Source organism: Megalopta genalis, chromosome 2 (genome assembly GCF_051020955.1).
Source record: "Megalopta genalis isolate 19385.01 chromosome 2, iyMegGena1_principal, whole genome shotgun sequence".
NCBI lineage: Eukaryota > Metazoa > Arthropoda > Insecta > Hymenoptera > Halictidae > Megalopta > Megalopta genalis.
Genome location: NC_135014.1, coordinates 26,273,787 through 26,295,267, shown reverse-complemented (window position 1 = coordinate 26,295,267; position 21,481 = coordinate 26,273,787). Strand labels below are relative to the sequence as shown.

The 21,481-nt window shown below is 38.1% G+C and overlaps 2 protein-coding genes across 6 annotated transcripts in view; one reads left to right on the top strand and one right to left on the bottom strand.

Moving 5' to 3' along the window:
• ChAT (Choline acetyltransferase) overlaps positions 1-8,950 on the top strand; it is a 63,422-nt gene extending 54,472 nt beyond the window's left edge. For all 3 annotated transcript variants that reach the window (XM_076518908.1, XM_033486326.2, XM_076518907.1), the window contains exon 11: positions 517-8,950. In XM_076518908.1, coding sequence (XP_076375023.1) covers positions 517-726 — 210 coding nt within the window. In that variant the 3' untranslated portion in view covers positions 727-8,950. The remainder of the gene's footprint in view (positions 1-516) is intronic.
• Positions 8,626-21,131, bottom strand: Mekk1 (mitogen-activated protein kinase kinase kinase 4). Of its 3 annotated transcripts, none has more exons than XM_033486623.2 (18): positions 20,972-21,131; positions 16,987-17,121; positions 15,143-15,425; positions 14,840-15,031; positions 14,004-14,194; positions 13,502-13,918; positions 13,173-13,418; positions 12,877-13,098; positions 12,052-12,468; positions 11,832-11,939; positions 11,595-11,754; positions 11,086-11,539; positions 10,656-11,021; positions 10,358-10,545; positions 10,127-10,295; positions 9,927-10,049; positions 9,705-9,856; positions 8,626-9,610 (listed from the first exon to the last, which is right to left on the bottom strand). In XM_033486623.2, exons 1-18 carry the CDS (start codon positions 21,076-21,078, stop codon positions 9,425-9,427), a joined length of 4,116 nt encoding a protein of 1,371 aa, XP_033342514.2. In that variant the 5' UTR covers positions 21,079-21,131; the 3' UTR covers positions 8,626-9,424. The 3 variants fall into 3 exon arrangements, with proteins under 3 accessions (XP_033342514.2, XP_033342515.2, XP_033342516.2); XM_033486624.2 differs by lacking the exon at positions 20,972-21,131 and adding an exon at positions 17,193-17,381; XM_033486625.2 differs by lacking the exons at positions 16,987-17,121; positions 20,972-21,131 and adding an exon at positions 16,520-16,644.
• Positions 21,132-21,481: the final 350 nt, after the last annotated feature.

Here is a 21,481-nt window from a genome sequence, read left to right as displayed (position 1 = left end):
AACACGGGAAACACTATGTTCAAAGTAACTTTTACATTTTTACAGATATTTATAAACGGAAACCAAAAAGAAAGAAGAAATATATTTCTATATTTCTATTTTCTGTTAGTTTACTTATTCTTCAGATATTTTAATTTCTTTAAAAAATGCATAGTAAATTCTCGTCGACTGTCTCTTGGTTTATTGGGCAATTCGGGGGACAATTCAGGGGACAACTCGGGGGAAAATTCGGGGAACAATTCGGGGGATTTCTTGGACAATTTGAGGTGAGGAGACACGAGCCTGGCGACTCGTTTTTACTTATCATATTTATTCATTTTAGTCGTCGACTTTTATACAACTATAAAAACGAGCCACGAGGCTCGAACAATGGTGTCTCCTCTCCCCAAATTGTCCATTTTTGTCGCAAGCCAAGGGACAATTGGATAGAATTTACCGCAGAATTGACTAGAAACCTTTTTCTTGATTTCACTGTACGAAATAACTGTGTATCGACTCGCGTGTCCCTGTTTCCAGGTGACCACGAAGAACGACGCGATCATAGGATACGGGCCAGTGGTTCCGGACGGCTACGGTTGCGCTTACAACATGAGAAAGAACGGGTTCATATTCGCGGTGACCGCTTTCCACAGCGACGGTAGGACGAACGCGACGAAATTCGCGCAAACGCTCGAGCAAAATTTGCGGGACATAGCAAGGATGTTGAAGCACGCGTTACACCAGTGATAAGACAAAATCGCGAACGCCTCGCCCCAACGAAACTAACGGAAATACTCTCAGAGATATGCGATGATGCACAATGATTTCGAGACGGCGATCGTATTAACGACAAGACAACGCATTTGTTCGAACGTATCGACGAAAGTACGTGAATTAGGTTGAAACGCGCACGTGAAATTTCCGTTTCAGTCGTCCGAACTTTATTTTTAAACGAATTATACGATATACGTTTATAACGCTGTTGATCAAATTTTAATCGAATTGACAGTTAACAAGTACACATATATATATATATTACGATGTTATAGAATTCGAACGGGCGATTTACGATTAAAGATTATATTTCTCGTTGCAATCGATAACTCGATCAGTTGTATTAGAACGATCATCTGTATTCTATATCGTTCGCATCGTTGAGAACGCTTTCCATTTAATTGAATCGGAAGAACTCGTCCCGATGCGTATCATCTGTCATGATCTCCTGCATTAGTTTTTTTGAAAATGATCGCAACGAACGCGCGACGATCGCAATGATCGCGAGTGGAGTAATATTTGGAGTGCGCAGCAAATTCTCTCCGATTGTCCCTCGGCCGGTCAACGAAAACGGACAATTTGGGGAGAGGAGACACGATTATTCGAGCCTCGCGTCTCCTTTTTATAATTGTTGACAATCGGTAACTATAAAAACGAGTCGCAAGGCTCGAATTCGCAAGGCTCCTCTTCCGAAATTGTCCATTTTTGTGCACAATTCGAGCGTCAATTAGAGAGAATTTATTGTTATTGTCTGTTGCATTAGTGTTAACTTGTTCATTCCGAGGAAAGTAGTCATAGAAAAGTCATCTAGCTTAAAGCGCTTTTTACGTGTTAAACAAATCATTTTATCGATTCTAGAAGATGGCCATGAGTGGGGCGCGTGTGTTAGGAAGCTTTTAATTAAGTATATTAGTCACCGACGGTGATTATAGCGCTGTAATACATATGATACAAACTATTCGAGAAATGGCAAACTAAGGATAGTCATCGTAGACTCCCGTATAGTCTATACAAGTTTTGTTAATCTTTGCAAGATTATATGCATTTCGTGTTGTATGTTATATACATATATGATATATATATATATATAAATTTATATATAATAATAAGGTTTCTATAGCGACACCTTATCGACTAACGACGCCGTACGGCGTCAAACTCGGTACTGTCTTCTATTACGGATAACGACCCCGCGCGAGAAATCAATGTTGCTGCTAATTTACCGATGCTAATTTACCTGCTGATTCGAGTACACGGTACACGTATTTCCGTTCCTGATAAAAACGACTAATAAAAAAGATTATTCGGTTCGAGGGGAATACACTTTCTGAAAAGGCCGCCGTATTCTTTCGAAACGTAAATTGAAAAGAACCCTTTCTCGTACAGTATTGCAACTGAAAGAAATAAATTTTAAGCATGTACGATTCGTTGAGCTTCGAACGACCTTCCTGTAAAAAAGAACGCTTCTGTACACGGGGAAAGGAACCTTAGAGAGTGTATATTTTTTAATTAAAATACGAACACATTCGTTTCAGAATATATTAAACGTGATTCTTGTTAACTTTCGCACATGTTCTGATCCAATGAATAAATCTTTTGATATACAGTTATCTTCCTTTCATATATTATTATTACTATATTATAATATAATAATAATATTATATAATAATATTATTAATATGTTATACAATAATAATATAATACAACGAGTTTCTTGTTCTGGAAGTGCATTTAAAGATTAACATACCATGCTCGGTTGTAGCTTTCTTATACCTCGTGATAAAGATACGTCAACGAAAGCATATGGACTCGTTTAAACAAAACATTGATAACGTAATTCAACGATCAGCATTATTTTCGTTCGTTTAAATAGGACACTTTCTCTTTCGACTTTTATACGTATCGTTAATAGAAACGAAGACATTCGAAGTACACAGTAAACTCTCTCTAATTTTCCTTCAGCTTATAAATAAATAATAGACAATTTCAAAAGAGGGAGGAGCTACGATTAGTCGAGCCTTGCAACTCGTTTTTATAATTATCGACAATCGAAAACTATAAAAACGAGCCGCTCGAATAATCGTATCTCCTCTTCCCGAATTGTCCACTTTTGTTTACAAGCTGCAGAAAAATTGGAGAGAATTTACTGTACTCTCGACGTTAGAGGGAAAATGTTCTGCATGCGTATGTATCTTTGCTTCTCGCGTTATGCCGAGGTAATTCGGCGCAATCGTTTCCTCGATAAGGTGTTAATCGTAAGGTGAAAAACGAGTGGGTCGCGCGCGTCTCGATTATTCGAGAAGATGCTTCGAGATAGCGAAGAATGTTTCTCGTACGCAATAATCTAATAAATTTAATCCTGGTAGAGATAGAAATTTAAGAAAAATCGTTACATCGTAGACACATATATAGTTATACATAATAGTTACGTCGTTGCTTGTAATTCGAGCTCGCACATTTTATCGGGCATCGCTGGTTGATTGTCCTGTCCTCTCTCCCTTTTCCTACGAACAAAACTGTCGCGCCTATCTCGACCAGTTCTGGAAGAGGTGTCTGTCTCTCAGGCAAATCTGTTTTCGCCCTAAGACTTTTTACGTGTCGCCGTTAAATACGCTTCGCTTTCGTCGAAAGCGGTTGAAGCTCTTTCATAACCGAAATCACCCCTTTTCCTCGTCTTTTCGAATTTTATTTAGGCATTGTAATACGACCTTCGCGAGTGGATCGTGATTTTCATCATTTTCAAGGAGGTCCTTTATAGTTATTGTTCGCGGAGAAATTGTGTCCACGCGTTCTAAAACACGTGCACTAATTGTACAAACAAGTCGTGCCACCCCGAACGAAATTGTTTATTAGATTAAACAAATTTATTTTCGCGAAACTGTTTATCAGCGCGCGAAACGTTTCAGAAATTGGAAAAAGATTATTAATTATTCTATATAATATTCTATATTCTATATAATAATATTATTATTATTATTATTATTCTAATAATTTTCAAGAAAATTATTCTAAATATTTCGAGCAACGATCGAACGTTTCGATCGGATCTTTTCGTCGAGTTCGTCTATTTTAAAAATGGCGAAAAATCATTTTTGCAAGAATAACGTCTCGTGAACGAATTTCACAAGCGTCTCGACGCAAAGAAAATACATAATTTCATCCCCTACGGTCCGCGTTTGTTCTCGGACAGTTCGACGCCATATGAAACGATTTTTCTCAAACTCTCGTTATAGTTCCGTCGATAAGCGCGCGTATCTACGTCGCGATCGTCGACGATTTCTCGAAAGATCTGCTCGTCGATGCCTCAATTAATTGCCACAAAATAGTCGTCGCGTCCTCAAAGAACCGCGTAACACAATGATCTTCGACGAACTTAGTCGCTGTCTCCTCATAATGGACGCCTGTAATCTCCGTTACACTTTCTTAAGAACGGGCATACGAGTAATAAAGCGGCCGAGTTCGACTAACAGCGACGAAATTGTTTAAGTCGCAGCGTGTACTAGGCAATATAGATCGATCGGTCCATTATAAAAAAAAAACCCTAGTCAAAGTCTTCGTCAGCATTTAATGTCCGAGCGCTGGAAGTTCCTTTCCTCTGAAAGCGAACGATCTTACTTCCGCATTGTTTCGTTATCGTTGCCGCGTGATAAACGTGAATATTTTACGCCAGTTCGTTACTACATAAGACACGGTTGAACTATCGATGCTTTGACAATTATTTGTTCTCGTTGTTGTTTGACACGATATTGAATATTAAGAGAGCAACTCGAGCCAAGGGAAAACATTTTAGTGGAACATTATGTTGACTAAGGTTTCAATTCAGACGAAACAGGATGTCCAGAATTATGGTATCTCCGGGAAATTAGGGATTCTTGAGATCATTTCAAGTAACTTTTTCTTCAGCGAAAATGCGATCCGCTGCTTCGTTTGCGAGTTATCAACGAAAAACACTGGCCAATGAGAGGCGAGCTCGACTAGCGCGAGGCGGAGCGCGGTCGAAGTCCAGTTCGACTCATTGGCTCGGCTGCCTCGCGCCAGCCGAGCTCGCCTCTGATTGGTCACCGTTTTTCGTTGATAATTCGCAAACGAAGCCGCGGATCGCATTTTCGCTGAGGAAAAAGTTACTTGAAATCATCTCAGGGACCCCTCGTTTCCCGGAGATACTATAATTTTAGGACACCATGTTCAACTTCCGTGTCCTTCGGACGTACCGAGTATGTTCAAATGTTTCGCCTAACTCCTAGGTCTGGATTAGGTCTGAACCATGCTAGGATAAGCCTAAAAGTATCGTAGCGTTTGGACGTGTTTGGCACATCTAATCGAATACGTAAGCGAAAATATAATCGGAGATTAAATTAGAATTTATATTTGCGTTTTTCGGTGTAGGCTTCGGTTGGATTCGTGCCTGGTCGGAATTACGCGAATTACATCTAAGATGGACCTAAAAAACATTATGTATTGGGTATGCGTGCATACTTAAATCAGACCTAACTTTTATATCACTCGGTTTAAGATAGATTTCGAACTTGGTGTTTTTAGAAACCAACAACGTTCTATGATCTTTGTCAGTCTCGCCTTTCTATGCAAACGTGTGATCCAAAGGTTTATCGTATTTAGAGATAATTCGAGAGTTGCAACGACTCGACGTTCGGCTATACGTTGCAAAAGGTTCGGAATAATTTGCAACGAGCTGTTGAATTGATGATGTTCGTTCGTAGACTTTAAATTAGATTTTTCTTTTTATTGCCAAATAAGTGTGAACGATCTCGTCGGCCCTAGGACGCGCAAGGTTTCAGGAGCTCGAAAGAGGGTCGTATCGCGTCCACATAAAACAATACTAAACATTGAAATTTTATATTCGATGTGCATATATTTATTTTATAATCTAATGCATCGTTCGCGGCCATTAAATGTCTCTGATGGGCGAGCAATAAAAGAAAAGATCGATTTTCTAACAAATGATAAAAATCATCGTTTTCGAATAAAGAAAATCATTGTCGAGATAATAGCGGCGTAAGTCACATTTTTCCTCATTACGAGAAACAAGGACTGTCATTGTTTACCAACACGCGTTTATCGTACACCGACCAAATTTATCCTTAAGATAATTTAATGTTAAGTGAATTTATAGCAATTTTGTAATTTATTTAACCTGTTTTTCGTAACATTTTGACATGTATATAGCGTTATTTATTCATTTATATATATATATACATTTTATAGAGTTATCGCTAGATTGCGAATTTTTAATGAAAAATAAGAATTATCAATAAGAATTATCAAACATAAGTCGGACGAAAATATCATTCCGTTTTTAATAGCTTTAATAAGTTGTACATAGCGTTAAAAATATTCTCGAATTCTTTCGACGTCTTTACAGTGCTGTTCTTGACCTAGCAATTAATACTCTTTTTTTCTCGGCCACCAGAGACCCGATAAAACAGGACCATTAACTTTCCATGCAAATTAATATTTCGAATTTTACGACCTCTCGACCCTCCCTTAAGCGGACTGGGGTTAGTTATACCGTACGAGATACCGTAGGAGTCCGGCATGTTTCTGACATGTGTTGTTCGTTTGGGTTTATAAGGACTTGGAGAGAATGCGTCGTCGGTAGGCCAGGATAACTTAATTGCTTAAAGCAGTCGCTCGGCACAAGCGAAAGATCCGGGTTCGAATCCCGATCCCGATCTATTCGCGATCGATCGACTCATTTTCTCCCACGATATATACATATATGTATGTTGCATTGTTTCTGTATATATACCACGAAGCTCTTTTCGCCATTTCAGTGCACCTTACGCGAATATGTCTTTTCAGGCAATGTATATGTACAAACGCGTCTATCGATTAACTAATTTATTATAGTCTCTCGTAACGTATAATTATTATACAGATTTCGCGAGTGATACGCGGCTCGCAACGAGCTCGTTTAGCTGTAAAACTTATAGGTTCCTGGTTATAAATTTTCGGGATTCGTTGTCGTGTTCAAAGTCGTTGTTAATTTTGAAGGTTCTCTCGGTCGACGAGTGAGCCGGATATTCCTCGCACAATTATCTCTCCAAATAGAGCAACGATGAGACGGAATACTACGTGCATTAGAGGCTGATAAACAGTAATGAACCTCGTTAGATAGAGAAGAGATTTCTAGCGCACGGACCTCTCGTCTGTCGCAAACACATTTAAATGTGGCCAATCGTTCGTGTGTTGGCGCCCGCACAGTAAACTCTTGTCCAATTCTTAGATAGGTCAGCGGTTCGCCTTTCTCGATAGACCGGCGAACGTTCGACGAATAGCTCTATCTGTCTATCACTTTAATCTTCTACGTCTACTAATTAACTACTACTACTACTACTACTACTACTACTACTACTGTAACTAAAGCTACTTCGCTAAGTACCGAATTCTGTCGATGTTCAAAACGGTTCGTCTTTCCCTCGACAAATTTATATTAACAGATTGTCAATCGGCGCTCTAACGGACAAAATATGGGGTAGGCCTCTAACAGCTTATGGCAACTCTGTCCTCGTCCTATCGCGATTCTCACGGCTATTAGAACGAAGTCCTAACTATTGTGAAATTATGCCGGTGTTGTCATTGTCCGTAATGACATTTTTCTGTAAATCGTGAAGATCCGCGACGCTAACGATTCGATTTCATTTAATATTCGATAATTATATATTATATATAATCATCGAATATATATTATATTTATTTATTTATTTATTTATTATATTATTATATATAATTATCGAATATAAAATAATATATACTATATTATATATTATATTATATTATATATATTATTAATATTAATATATATCATTAATATTATATATTATATTATACTATAATAATATACTATATTTAATATTCGATAATATATAATGTCCCCTCCGTAACGTTGCGCTTATGGCAACTTAGCGTCGCGTGTGCTAGACACGGCGAAGGGTCGCTAGGGTTGCGAGGAAATTGTGCCCCTGTAAACTCGTGCATCGCCGAACTAAGTTTCGTCTGTTAGCGTGTTCCAAACTGTTCCGATACTCGGAGAAAACTTGCTTGAAAATATTATTACACGTATATGTATAATTTTGTCGTAGAGAAAAGTTAGCGGATCTGCCCGTATACCTTGTCTGCATCCGTAATCTCTAACCGATTATTAGAGGACGTTACTTATATATGTACAATGTAAAATGCGTTTGTTAAATATTATTCATATTTTACGACGTTGTTCGTTAGAATTTGTTGTATACTACTTCCGCCTGTACAGATATCCGTAGCGTAAATGTCATCGATAATTATCGACGTGTGTTCCGATAATTTACGAGAACGTAAAAGAATTTCGTCTATATCACCGTTACGCGAATAAGTTTATCGAGCGTTCAATCGAACAGACAAATTTTATATATTCAGAGTCTAAGAGAAGCTGCTTTTATCTAGCCGTAGAACGAATCTCTTTCAACCAACGCAGGGAATTGCGGTGTTTTTCCTCGTACTGTTATCTGAATACACACAGTTATATGTATGTATGCGAGTATACATATAGCTACAAACATTCACACACATGTACGCACATATCAAGTAGCGTCTACGTATGTAAGAATATTTGTATGTACGATATATATACGAAAGTGTTCTCTATATATATATATATTGATAATCGTAAGCTGCAAATACCTATTACTTTTTAAGATAAAATAGTCGTACTTGTATACACGTCGCGGAATTACCGCGATTGCACCTCTGCGGCCAAGAATATCACGCATATCAGGCGAAAGCCATCATAGCGATGATTTTATCGAATAGGACGTGTCCAAAGTATGATAGAATTGCTTATAAAGTAAAGGTGACTGAACTAAAGTGTAGTCTGTATTCGGAAGTTCAGCTGAACTTTATTTCAAACATTATTATTGAACGAAGACTACTGTTGTTACAATGAAATTATACGCTACTACCTATGTCGGACAACAATTATAGATGATCTCGGAATCGCAACAAAACGGATCGATCACAGAATATACATGCATAGTCGTCTTCGTAATCAATATGTCTAACGGTTATTCAAAACTCGTAAGCACATATCGCTTTCCGTTCACACGGAAAGTATACACGGCATACCTCCGTAATTAAACAATTGAAAGTATGTTGTATCATGTGTATGTTTCTTTGTGCAAAAATAAACACTATTGTGACACCACGTTCCGCTTCGATTTTATCCTATTTACAATGTAACGTTTGCTTTACAGTTTCGGTGCGTTATTCGACTAAGAAGAAGCAACGATACAATTTAAATTTTTCAAAAATATACAATTCTTGATATGTTTGCGAATGTTTTGTGAAACAATTTTGTTCCGCACTTCGGAATGTTCCTGAAAACATGTCTCTCCTTGTCTTAATACTGAATAACCAAATTTTGTACTTTATAGTTAATAAATTTTTGTTTAATAAAACACGGGCCTACTTTACATGCGACGATTTCATTAGGAACTCTAAAATTATCGAGATAAACTTTTGGGAAAGATTTCTCAAATAAGTAAAAAAAATTTGGTGGGTGAAAAGTACTTTTCATGTTAAACTAATCAACAATATATTTAACCTGATGCAGGTGATAACGATGATACAAGATTCTCCGTTCTTTCAAACCGAAAGACTCTACAATTAAAATGACATTTTATATTTGCTGACGCGGTACCGTTAAATCAGCATTTACATCTTCGTATGCTCGAGCAAACGGTAGTGCGAGCAAGGCATTTGCGGTTAATCTTTTCTTTGGATCGTGTTGTAAACATTTGTTTACTAAATCAACTCCTTCGACGGACAGATTTTTTGGTAATGCTGGCGTCTCGCCCATTCCCACCTGTAAAATTATACGCGATAAATAAAATTATCGCATACATATGTACACAGTATTTCTATTATATATTATACTATACATCGTATTATATACTTACCTTAAACATTATTTGATAATTAGAATCATAATCTGACCATGGTCTTCGCCCACTGGACATTTCTATTACACAACAACCAACTGACCAAATGTCAGCTGCTCTACCATGACCACCCGTTTCTGACTTCATAAATACTTCCGGTGCCATGTATGCTTTAGAAATAATATTACGTTAGCTTTAAAAGTACTCGATAATAAATAGTGAAAGGAATATTTTATTTACCTTGAGTGCCAACGAAACCTTGCAATTCACCAGGCATAGTAGTATGCGCTTTAATTTGCACTGCACTACCGAAATCACCAAGTTTCAAGCAATTACCCTCATCGGTTAAAAATATATTTGCAGCTGTATGTAAACAGTATATATGAAAACAGCTGTTCGTAAGTACAACGCCTCTATCAACATGGTCGAATAAAACTCACTTTTAATATCGCGATGTACTACTCCATGAGAATGAAGAACCGCTACGGCTGAAAGAAGCTGGTGAGTATATTTTCTAGCTAATGACTCTGGCAAACCAGTTCCACTACCTGCTATTAAACTTTCTAAGGTTCCTTCAGCGCAGAATTCCATAAAAATTAACATCTCTTCCTGCAAGTATGTATCTTCAAAATTAATCTTTCAAGCAAACAACAAATTTCGTGTGAACTTACCCGATGAATTTCTAAGCCATAATATCTAACCAAATGTTTCTGCTGGATCCCTTCGAATATTTGCAGTTCTTCGGCAACTCGTCGAATTGCTCTGTGGTCTCCCGGTTGCAATTGTACTTCTTTCATGGCTAACAGTTCACCGGTCTGGTTATTAACTACGGTGTATACTTTACCAAATCTTCCTTGGCCTGAAAATATTATTTTTCGTTTGGTCATAATTCTATTAAAATACTAAGACCATCGTTTATGTAGATGTAAATGTATAATAAATAACGATATAAATACATTGAAAGTTCACCTATTTTAATGCCTCTTTGCCAAGTAAAAGTAACTCGTCTAGCTTTGATACGGACTCTATCAACAGCTTTTCTATCCGTAATTTGTCCGATAAGTTCACGACTCCTTAGTCTTTCGTCAATTTCAGAATCTACCTTTTTCATAGCACGCGTGACTCTCTCCTGTCTGGATATACTACGATCTGAGGTATTTAAAATCACTGCTACGTTTCCGTCGACTGCAGTTGGTGAAGTTACCTTCTTCGTATTTTGCGTTATGTCTGGAGACTTAAGAATATCTCGTGGCTTTTGAGAAAGACTTAAACTCGCTGTCCGACTCCTACTGTGGCAAGGTGACGTAGCTCTTGAGCGTGACAACCTTCTTAAATCTAAGAATAAAACATATCCAGTTATAGTATTCGAATAAATAATGTCACGAAATTGTGTACTCACGTTCTGTTTCTATGTTCGTTGCGGGACTAGCAGTTCCAACGACATGAGATATACAGCTGTCCATAGATGTCTTCAATTCTTCAAACTCTTCATCGGTCAAGTGCTTAGTATTATGAGGTTCGCATACTGTAATTAAAAATTCTAATCCTTGGTTCGCCCATCTAGGCCTCAAACCTCTTCCTCTTTCACACCTAGTCCTAACAAATTCCATCCACAAAAGTGCAAAAATGACTAATCCTCGCGCTAGTACAGCTTTCTCTCCCGTTGTAAATAATTTGCAGGTTTCTTTATAATAGTCGAAACCCATTCGATAAGCTTGGTGAAGTATTTCTCTTATTCTCGATCGCATGGCAAATGCGTCGCATTCAGCTTTTGGCTCTTCCGCTTGCTCAAGATCACGTTCGAAATTTTCAATAACATTCGTTATCTGGTGACGGAGATCCATTACAGTTTCCTAGAAACAAGCAAGTTGTTACATAGTAAAACATTAATTTATCGCAGTAACTCACTTTTAAAGCTGTTAGGGATTCTTCTAACTTTTTATTGAAAACAGACCAATTTTTAATGTCACGTTGCAAGCATCTAGCCAATGTGACACTCTTTACAATCTTCTCTCGTGCTTCGACAAACATCCCTTGCCACTCTCGTCCAACATACATTAACTGAAATCTAAATCACGCATCAACATGAATCACTTATCTACTATTCGAAGTACTTCGTGGAAAAATTAATTAATTTGTTCTTACTTATTTGTCCAGTCTTCGTCGCTCCACTCCTCTGTACTTTCTTTAATTTCTCGAGGTCTCTCGTTCAGAAATTCTTTAACTTGTTTAATCATCGTTCTTGCAATTTCGCTGTAAACAAAAATACAAGAAGGAGGCTATTATCTCTTTTTCTGTATTCTCAAAAAGCTAATGTTTAAGACATCTGACTGTACAATGATGATAGATAAGAAAGAATAATTACCAGAACTTGGCACCAGCAATTTCATAACCATCTAATATTTTTCCGGCAATGGATTTCACGAAAATCCATTCGTCCATTATTAAATTTTTGTGGAAACTATCATGTTGTACCATATCCACCCATTGTTGTAAATAGTCAAGATACACTTCGAACACAGCCTTCAAACTTTCATCAAAGTCCCTGACATCCTCTTGGAATAAATATTCGTAACTATTATCATCGCCAGCAACTGCCGCGCTAGAATGTGCAGCGAATCTATCACGATGAATGCATGCAATTCTAAGACCTTCCCTAAGTTCACGCATAAGTTGCCGAACAGACAATGGACTAGGTTGTTCCGGCTTTTGCTCCAATCTCATCCTCAGAAATTCATGAACCACGTCCAATGGTACTCGTGAAAGAAACACAAAGGCGGCCCTAAAAAGACACGACTGTTCTATGGCAAAATATAAGAATAACACATATAGGTTGTTGTACTTAAAATCAAGCAACTTGAATAACTCGGTTGCTATTAGCAATAGGAAAAAAATACATGAATCGAAATTTGCTCCGCACTCTGTAGTATAGAATCTCGTGTACATAACCTTCTCGTAGGTGGAGTAACTAAAAAAACATATATTCTATTTAAAGAAAGAAACATTTCCCTTACTTCATATTTCCAGTAATCTCCTTCTACAAAAACACCGTGGACATGAAGTTGTATGTCCTTAACACTAGCCAGTTCGATTGGGTATATTTTTTTCTAACGCCAACAGCAAACTATTCAAGTATCCCGTTTGAAGGATTTTCCCCCTGTATAAAGAATACATTACTCTATTGTTCTACCTATACGACGGAAGATTCAGTTCTCTAGCCACAGGACTCCATACTCCATATCTACGCAATTGCATATCACCTTCGTATTCTTCGTTTAAATTACTCGACTCACTTATATCACATTTTTCTAATGTCAGTCTTGCTTTTCTCAAAATAGATGTGTGTAATCTCTCAAGAAAATTCAGACTTTTTCCAAGGCCTCTAGTTTTCAATACATCCTCGATGTATTTTCTGCGGGATAAATAATGCGATTACAAATCGATAGACGAAGATATAAATTCTTCAAGTTGCAGATGAAATTTTACCTATAAGCTTGTCGATCGAATTCGACCAAATAAAAATCGAATCTATCAGATTTCTCGTCGTCTGTACATGTAAAAGATGATTCGGGAGTGGATGGCCAAGACTGTCCAACCGATATTCCAGCTGAAGAATTGTTACTATTGTTGCTGTCGGAAGGACTGGTACTATCCTCTTGCTGATTGGATACCTCGAATCTGACCAAAGTTTGTCGCTGCTCCGAAGAGTCCACGGTATCCGAACTTCGTGAACTAAATAAAGTAATATTAGGCACGTTTTAACTCGCTTACGACGCATCGAAGTTAACGCGATCTATTTGGTTCTATTACATTACCTAATCCCAGAATCTACAGCGTCGTCAATCTTTTTCTTACTATGTGACATCATTAGCAATTTCCCCAATATTTGTAACTTAAGCCGATGGTGTTTAGTCATATTGTACCAAAGGCACATTGCTTTCACTCTTCCAGTGAACTCTGAACTTTTATATAACGGATATTGTGCACCCAAAGCTTGGGAAGAAGGATAAAGAGCTTCAGCTGCGTCCAGTCTAGCTAATAGTCCTTCTATTTGTTGTAAAGCTTCTCCTTGTGCTTTGGCACAAGCTCTGCAATACATCGAAAGACATCCTGGACAGGTACTAAATTCTATGTTTGGACTAACGTTACAATTCGTTACACGGTCCGTACACGTATTACTAACGTTACCCCAAAGCCCGGAATTATCCTTAACAGTAGCGAAAGGATTGTATCTGCAAAGAAATAAGTGTTATTTAAAAGTATGCATTTTTTAAATTATGTATTTTTTTAATATAAAAACGCGAGCTAAACATATACCTATATTCCATTATTTCTTTAAGTAATCCTTCCACAGCTTCTCGTTGCCTACATAAGTACTCATCTTGAGCCATTGAACTACGATCTGCATGATGAGCTTGTAGTTCCAGCCATATTAAATCCTTCCACTCATTTTGCCATCGAGTTTCTTCATGACTCATCTGACGACGACAATTGCGTTCCGTGCTCCCCTAAAAATATTAAACATCAATATTAAAGCTAACGGAACTATGTCCGTTATATTATAATATCCGTTACAATATGTATCCTATATTATAAATACTTATATTAATTACGAACATAAACATAATTTTGCAACGATTCGATTTTTATGCACGAGTTTCACGCTGAAGGGAACGGCATTTTACTTCTTCAGATAAAATTAGAAGCGATAATATTGGAAACATATCATTCACTAGATAATGATTCATGCCGATATCATATTTAAAAAAAAATGTTCAACGCAAATATTTAAAATCAATATAATAGTACCATTTTAATAATAAATCATGATCTCATGTTTTAAAAGTTTTCTAGTGCTGAAAATCAGTTTAGTAATATCGTATTGGACATCGATCGTCTGAGTACTCTCTCTCTCGCATAAGTTTCTGAGCACCGACCGTACTTTTCATGCTTTTATAAGCGACTTGTACAACTTGATTACGTTCTTTCGCAAGCGTGTATCTTAAATAATATCGATAAGTCAAAAATAAATGCTTGGCAATTATTGATAGAAATGGTACTGAAATAGATGAAGGTAGTAAATACAAGGTGTTCAAATAGTTAGAACGGTATTATAGATGTACGACGTAACTGACAATTAGCTGTACACGTACCAACTTTATGAGAATAGAAAACGTGTCGTGAAATTTTTCTCGTTCCTTAAAACTCGACGTTTTTGGCGATTGTGCGACCGACGTCGTATTATCTAGGATCATGCTTTGCTCGAGGAGTTCATGTGGAAACCTCTTTTCCTCGACGTCAACGGGCTTTGACCGCAGACACCGGAATCTATTTCTAGTTTCGATCTGTAAACACCTTCAATTAGTTGTTGCTTTGAACGGCGGCCAAAGAAATGTTCAGAATTCAAATGACACAGGAGGACGTTCCTCCAACGAGCTCGTCTCGCTCGTCGATACCTTTATGTGATTCGGTGTAGACACTTGGTAATGATCCGACTTTTCTGCATAATTGAAAGCCGCCTCCATATCCAGCTTTAAGTCCCTCTCGTTGCCGCGCAGCAATTTCAAACTCCGCTTGCATTTTCGGCTGCCCTCTTTGCTTACATCGAGATTCACCTCGTCCTCGTAATCCCGATCTGCTTTGTCGCACATCTCATTAAAAATAATGTTGTCCAAAGTGTTCCTTCTGCGGATCGTTACTTTGCAACACGGCGATTCCTTCTCCACCGATTTGAGATCCCTACAAATAAATAAAATTCTAATAATAATCTCATCGAAGGAAACTCCCAGTATCAGAAATACCGCGATCAAAGAGCTGTAATTTCCTAGCCAAGCGGAAATTCTATACTGAATTACGATCGGATCGATTCTCGGTCAAATTCGAAATCGTCCGAATCGACGATTTGCTCGAATCAAATCAACGTATAGAGTAGAGAATCATCGTTCTAGCTGTTCGCAAGTCAAATTGAAGAATACAGTGTTCGCTAGATGCGCAATACGTTGTGCACAATCTGGCGTGCGTTAGGTTTGGGCAGTTCTGGGTTGGATTACATCCATGTTAAGTGGCAGATACATTCGATTAGATATCAGGCGTGTCCGCATTAAATATCATTTATGCCTGAATTACGTAGATACGTATGACTATGCCTGACTTAAGTTTCGATTCGAGTCATCCGTCCTCCGTACGAATCATTTCGCACATTGCTTCCACGAACGTGGTACGAACGATTTGTTGTTTGCGAACATCTTGTTTCACACGAGTCATATACGAGCGCATCCGTTTAGCGTCGACAAGACAAATTCGATCAGGGAAAGAAACGAAGAACGGACGAGCATCGAGACTCGGTTGAATCCAAGCGTTGCGTGGACTAAGCACGCATTAAATCTGTATCAGATATCGGTCAGATTTACCGTTTACCTTTCCTCTTCGCGGATCACAGCCGGTCAACATGACGAACGTCTACCAACTATTAACGAAACAGGTGGAAAATTGCGCGATTCAAGGTGACCTTGACAACTTTCAAAGATAACACAAAACGTAAAACCGCGGTACCAGCCACCCAAGTTTAAAAATAATTTTCCGCCAATCGAGCGACTTCGGAAATACAATCAACGCTATAACTGCAACATTCGTTTCGTCTGTTCCTCGATCACGACGACGAGACAAGCCTTTTCAACGAACTATCGAGCTAACGAGCTTTCGTGCGCCGATCTCAACGTTGTTTCGCAGCGACTCGAGCAACAATTTGTTCACGATTCCACGCACGTCTCTACACTGCATCGATCATCATCGGCGACGGTTTTCCGCTGTACCAAACAAAAATACATACTCACATTATTTGCACGAATTTTACGGACACTCGGCTAGATGCGAAATTGCGTCATGGTCGGAGAAAATTGATCCGGCGATACGTTAGAAATTGGATTCGCGGCGGCAGGGAAGTACATACAAGTTGCCGCAAGATACTCAAACAAGAACACACTCGTGTCGACTGAGATATATAGAACAATTGGCAGACGAAAACGAGCAAACACCGATGCCGCTTGTCGGCTTGTTGACTTATTCGTGGGAGTAGAACTCTCTAGCGGGCGCGCACCTGAAAAATCAACTCTCCATTTGACTTAACGTCCAATAGCCTGTCGCTTCTCTAGAGTCGAAAGTAAAACTTGAACGAACGCGTCTGCTTTGAAATCGGCACAGTCGTGAGAATAGCTTTAGGCGGATATACGTATGTATGTATGTATGTATGTATGTACGTATGTATGTACTCGTATGCGCGCACGTAGCACGGTTAACTTACCCTCCATTCAGTTTCTGTTTCATGTATCTCTTCTTACGACTCATCCGAGTCCTCGGAGGTGTCTGTCCGTAAATATCGCACATCGCTTGAATCGACTCGTCGAATTCGCTGGTAGGGCTGCACGATCCTTTTTTGCTGGAAAACCATAAAATCGGCTCAGTGGAAATAGAATTTTCTTTAAATCTCGCGAAAATGAAAATGTATACCTCGTCGGCGAATTCTAACGTTACGCGATGCATTGCCAGAGTAATCGGATCGACGTTGTTGGGGTTTCAAATTCGGGTGAAAAATTCATCTTTTCGAGGCAAAAATAATCGGAGACGAAGTGTAAGAATTTTACTAAATTTCTTTTATATACCGTACTCTCTGCCACTACAGTAATGTCTCTCTTACTGACGCTCAGATTGTCCACTAAATTGGACAATTTGGGAAGAGGAGATACGATTGTTCGAGCCTTGCGGCTCGTTTTTATAATTGTGGGCAATTTATAACTATAAAAATAAACCGCGAGGCTCGAATAATCGTATCTCCTCTTCCTAAATTGTCCATTTTCGTGGACAATCTGTCGCTCAGCTTGTACAGTAAATGTCTCCCCAATTCGCGCTCAGATTACAGTAAACTCTCTCCAATTGTCGCTCAGCTTGTACAGTAAATGTCTCCCCAATTCGCGCTCAGATTACAGTAAATTCTCTCCAATTGTCGCTCAGCTTGTACAGTAAATGTCTCCCTAATTCGCGCTCAGATTTCGCACGAAACTGGACAATTTGAGAAGAGGAGATCCGATTATTGTATAGTTAACTGTTTACAGTTTACCATTACTCTATGGTTTTTAGCCGGGTAATTAAACCAGATGTCACACAGAAGGAACGGGGGTGAGCGATATGTGCGTGCTGTGTCGATGGTAGCCACAAGTATGCAAGTATCTCGATACCTCCGAACGATAACAGTCTTCCATTATGTTCGACTGGGAGCTGCGGTATAATTCGCAAGCAGAACGACGGTTTCCTGCTGTTTCGTTAATAGCACAAAATACAGCGTTATGCGTCGGTTATGACTACGTCGTACAATAATGATTCAAACTCTCCCTCTAAACACGAACAACAGACTCATTGATCACGGTTACACGCTTGTCAGTAAACAGGCGCATGATAAGGCTCGCTATTTACATTGCATTCATTTTTGAAATGTAAACACACTGTAAATAGAATCTGCTGCCAGAGCACCGATGAAGCTGCTATACGACGAGTGCATTACGATTGGAATAAAACGAAATTATTGCCATATATTCCAGGAGAGGTCTTAAACGGTGTTAGAATGCGGAGCAATTATCGCGGAGATCTTTCCAACAATTCCTCGCAGGAAAAACTGTACTTCGCTTTAAAATGTTCTCGTTAACATTTGCCGATTAATTATTAAGTATCGGCGGCTCGATGATGTCTCGTAGAGAGACAAAAATAAATACTGTTAGATGCGTCATGAGAAAAAATATAAGCGGAAGCACGAGACGTCGACAGTTGTAAAAGTGTTATGTAATTTCGGTATGCTATCCGAGATTACAAACTGCGCTCAATAATAAGGATAATTAGCAGTGAGCATAAATAGGTAAGTCTAAATAAAATAAAAACACAAGAGAATTCGATAACCGTTCGATAAGCGTCGTCGAATAAGACGACAATAAGTAATTGTCACAGGTATGCATCTCTCCCTCGAACGTATTGCTCTTGAGCGCGCGCGCGCGCCCCTCCTATGCATAGCATGTACATTATGTCGCCTAGCATAATGTCGCGTGCAGTCCACGGGATGCAAATAGGAGAGACTAATGATGTTCCCATCGTCGTGCCCGTGTTTGCTATTCTATCTTTTTTCCTGCTTCGGAAATCCGATTTTTGTGGCCAAAATTAATTAGCGTTACGTCAAGGTTCAACGTTGCATTGTAGTAAATTGAATGAATTCGTCTCGACACCAGATAGAGTATCATGAAGTAACATAAATTGCTTTCTTCGAATTTTTACGTTTTGCGGATATAATAGATTAGCGTAAAAATGAATCTTCAAATCTGAGTAAATAATTGCGTCACCAAATAAACGAGTGACGTGGCAGGCGATGTGTTAATATTGTATATAACACATTTATTTAAATCTGTTAGTTTCTGCTCTGCGATGAGTTTTCAGAATAATTGGGGTTTCACTTTGCATTTCTGAATTTTCAAGTCTTCAAAGCGATATTCCCGCACACGTAATTATCTAATGTAGCTAATATGTTGGGTTTTGGAGCGTGAAAGGATTATCAATTGATGCATCCCAAATATAAAATATTAGCTTCGGGCATTTTATAGTTTTCAAGATATGTACTCACAGAAAACTTTCAATGCAATTCATTGAACGCAGCATGTACAAACGTCGCTAATACAGCAGTCGATAAAGTAGGAGCGACATTGGCTTAAATACCTATAGGGTGTCCAAACAGTTGGTCTGGATTAGTTTATTTTGTGAGCGAGCGAAACGATTGATCCACTGTAAAAATTCTCGCGTTTAACGATATTAAATATCTCTGAAATCTCTGAAATCAAGCTCTCTATTTTGTATAAAGAAGGTACCTTTTTCAGATGTTCACCCTTTATAGTGGCTGTTGGAAAAAGTGGGGGACCTCTGCTGACCTACACACCACTAAAGAGGCGTAGGTATACGCGAGACTGATTGTAGTAGTAGCTCAGATTTTTTATTAATATTTTGCAAACTAGTAGATACCCGAAGCTAATATTTTATATTTGGGGTCCTCACGCCCTCCCCGCTCTAAACGTCGTCTTGATCGGCGACAAATCTCTTTCGGAAGTTTTGTTATAAATATTATAACAAACTATTAAATTATCCACTTTAGTTATCCTCGTATGTTTAGCACTAATAGAATGTTTTATTTAAAAAGATAACTCACGTTGTGTATAATATGTTCATCTCTACCTTTTTTTTTTAAGTTTCAACAAATTCTATACGAAACAGACTATTGGTGTTTTCATACAACAGAAAACAGCTTTGTATGCTAAAAATGCAAATGGAATCTGGTGACACCTATACGTGTGTTAGTACAAGTGTAACGATAAATGATTTATGTCCAATTAAATATTAAAAAAATATATCCTATCACAGTTTAGCAAGTGTAAATCTGAGACTAATGTTTGTCATGGTAAAAATTATTTAAAACACATGAAAGATTTGAAGGTTATCTTCAGTGGTTTATCACCCAAAAATTATTTCTGAGATTCATTAACGACACTCTAAATTTTGCACTCATGCGACATCGGCACCAACACGCATTGACAAAAAGAGTAGCTTCATTAAATTTCAGTAAGAAACTAGTACAAATTACTATGTTTCTTTCCGTACAAGGAATGTTATTTATAAGGTTGAAACGAGTAACTTCGTAATATTACTTAATCAGGTTTAACGGTCTGCAAAATTCAATCAATAATAAATATCGTCGTTGTATATTCTTCCTGCATTTCTAAATAACGTACACGTACTATCGTTGTAGACAGTATATGCAAATTCTCTAATTATTTAATCAGCTTCGTATCGAGTAATCTCACTTGCGCATGTAACAGACGACGTATGTATTAAAATAACCATTTTTCACATAGGACAATTCTATTCTTTTAACATCCACGATTGTTGTAATCGGCATAACATCGTCGTTCTACCAAAATGTAATTGTTGCAACGTAATATTAACAAAGCAGTCGGTGTAGCGTAAACGAATATTCGCAAAACAACAGTTCTGACGTCCTGACGATTAGCGAGCATATGCAGTCTTCCCATTTATTACGTTACATAAAAGTAGAATCAGCTTTACCCAATATTAAAAATGGACAAACGTTTGGTGACATGTAAACAAAGTATGGACATCCAATCGCGTATCGAGCCGGTCGCTTTTTGGTGAAACACGAAAATTCGCCAACCACGTGCTTAAGTTGTAAGACGTATAAAACTCACTTAATTAGACCAGTCTCGTCGTCGGAAGAGCCTGAACAGGTATTTTGAATGGTATGGTTTCGTCTATTATATCTCGACATTCTTCGTCCATAAAAAGCACACAACATCCGAAACAACGCTGTCGACGTCTGCGACGTCCACTGAAAAACTTAGCGCAGGTGCAATATCTTGCACTGTTGCCAGATGAGTTGAAGTATGAACAGGTGTCCCAGTCAATGAAAATGGACACGTGACAGCGCGGGAAATTTAAGATCCTTAGTATGTACTTCTTTCACATGTCTACACTTATTTCGTAAAAAACACAACAGACAATTAATAGTATTAAATATGAAAATATATTGCATAAAACAATAAAAATGCAATACTACTTCGTAAGGTTAAATCAGAACAAACAGTATACTATCTATAATATGCGATTTATTTATACACAATAATGAAGAACACGCAAGATTATGTTAGTAAAGGAAATATTATTTCCATAGTTTTGATACTATTGCTTGGTTTTCAACA

What these genes read in the sequence shown, in the direction of transcription:
- Mekk1 (XM_033486623.2), bottom strand. Translation starts at nt 21,078, where the DNA reads ATGTTGTGTGCTTTTTATGGACGAAGAATGTCGAGATATAATAGACGA. An exon ending in GCTGTAGATTCTGGGATTAG is followed by an intron (nt 13,419 to 13,501) that starts GTAATGTAATAG and finishes TACTTTATTTAG; the next exon opens with TTCACGAAGTTCGGATACCG. An exon ending in GACGAAGACTGGACAAATAA is followed by an intron (nt 11,755 to 11,831) that starts GTAAGAACAAAT and finishes TGCGTGATTTAG; the next exon opens with ATTTCAGTTAATGTATGTTG.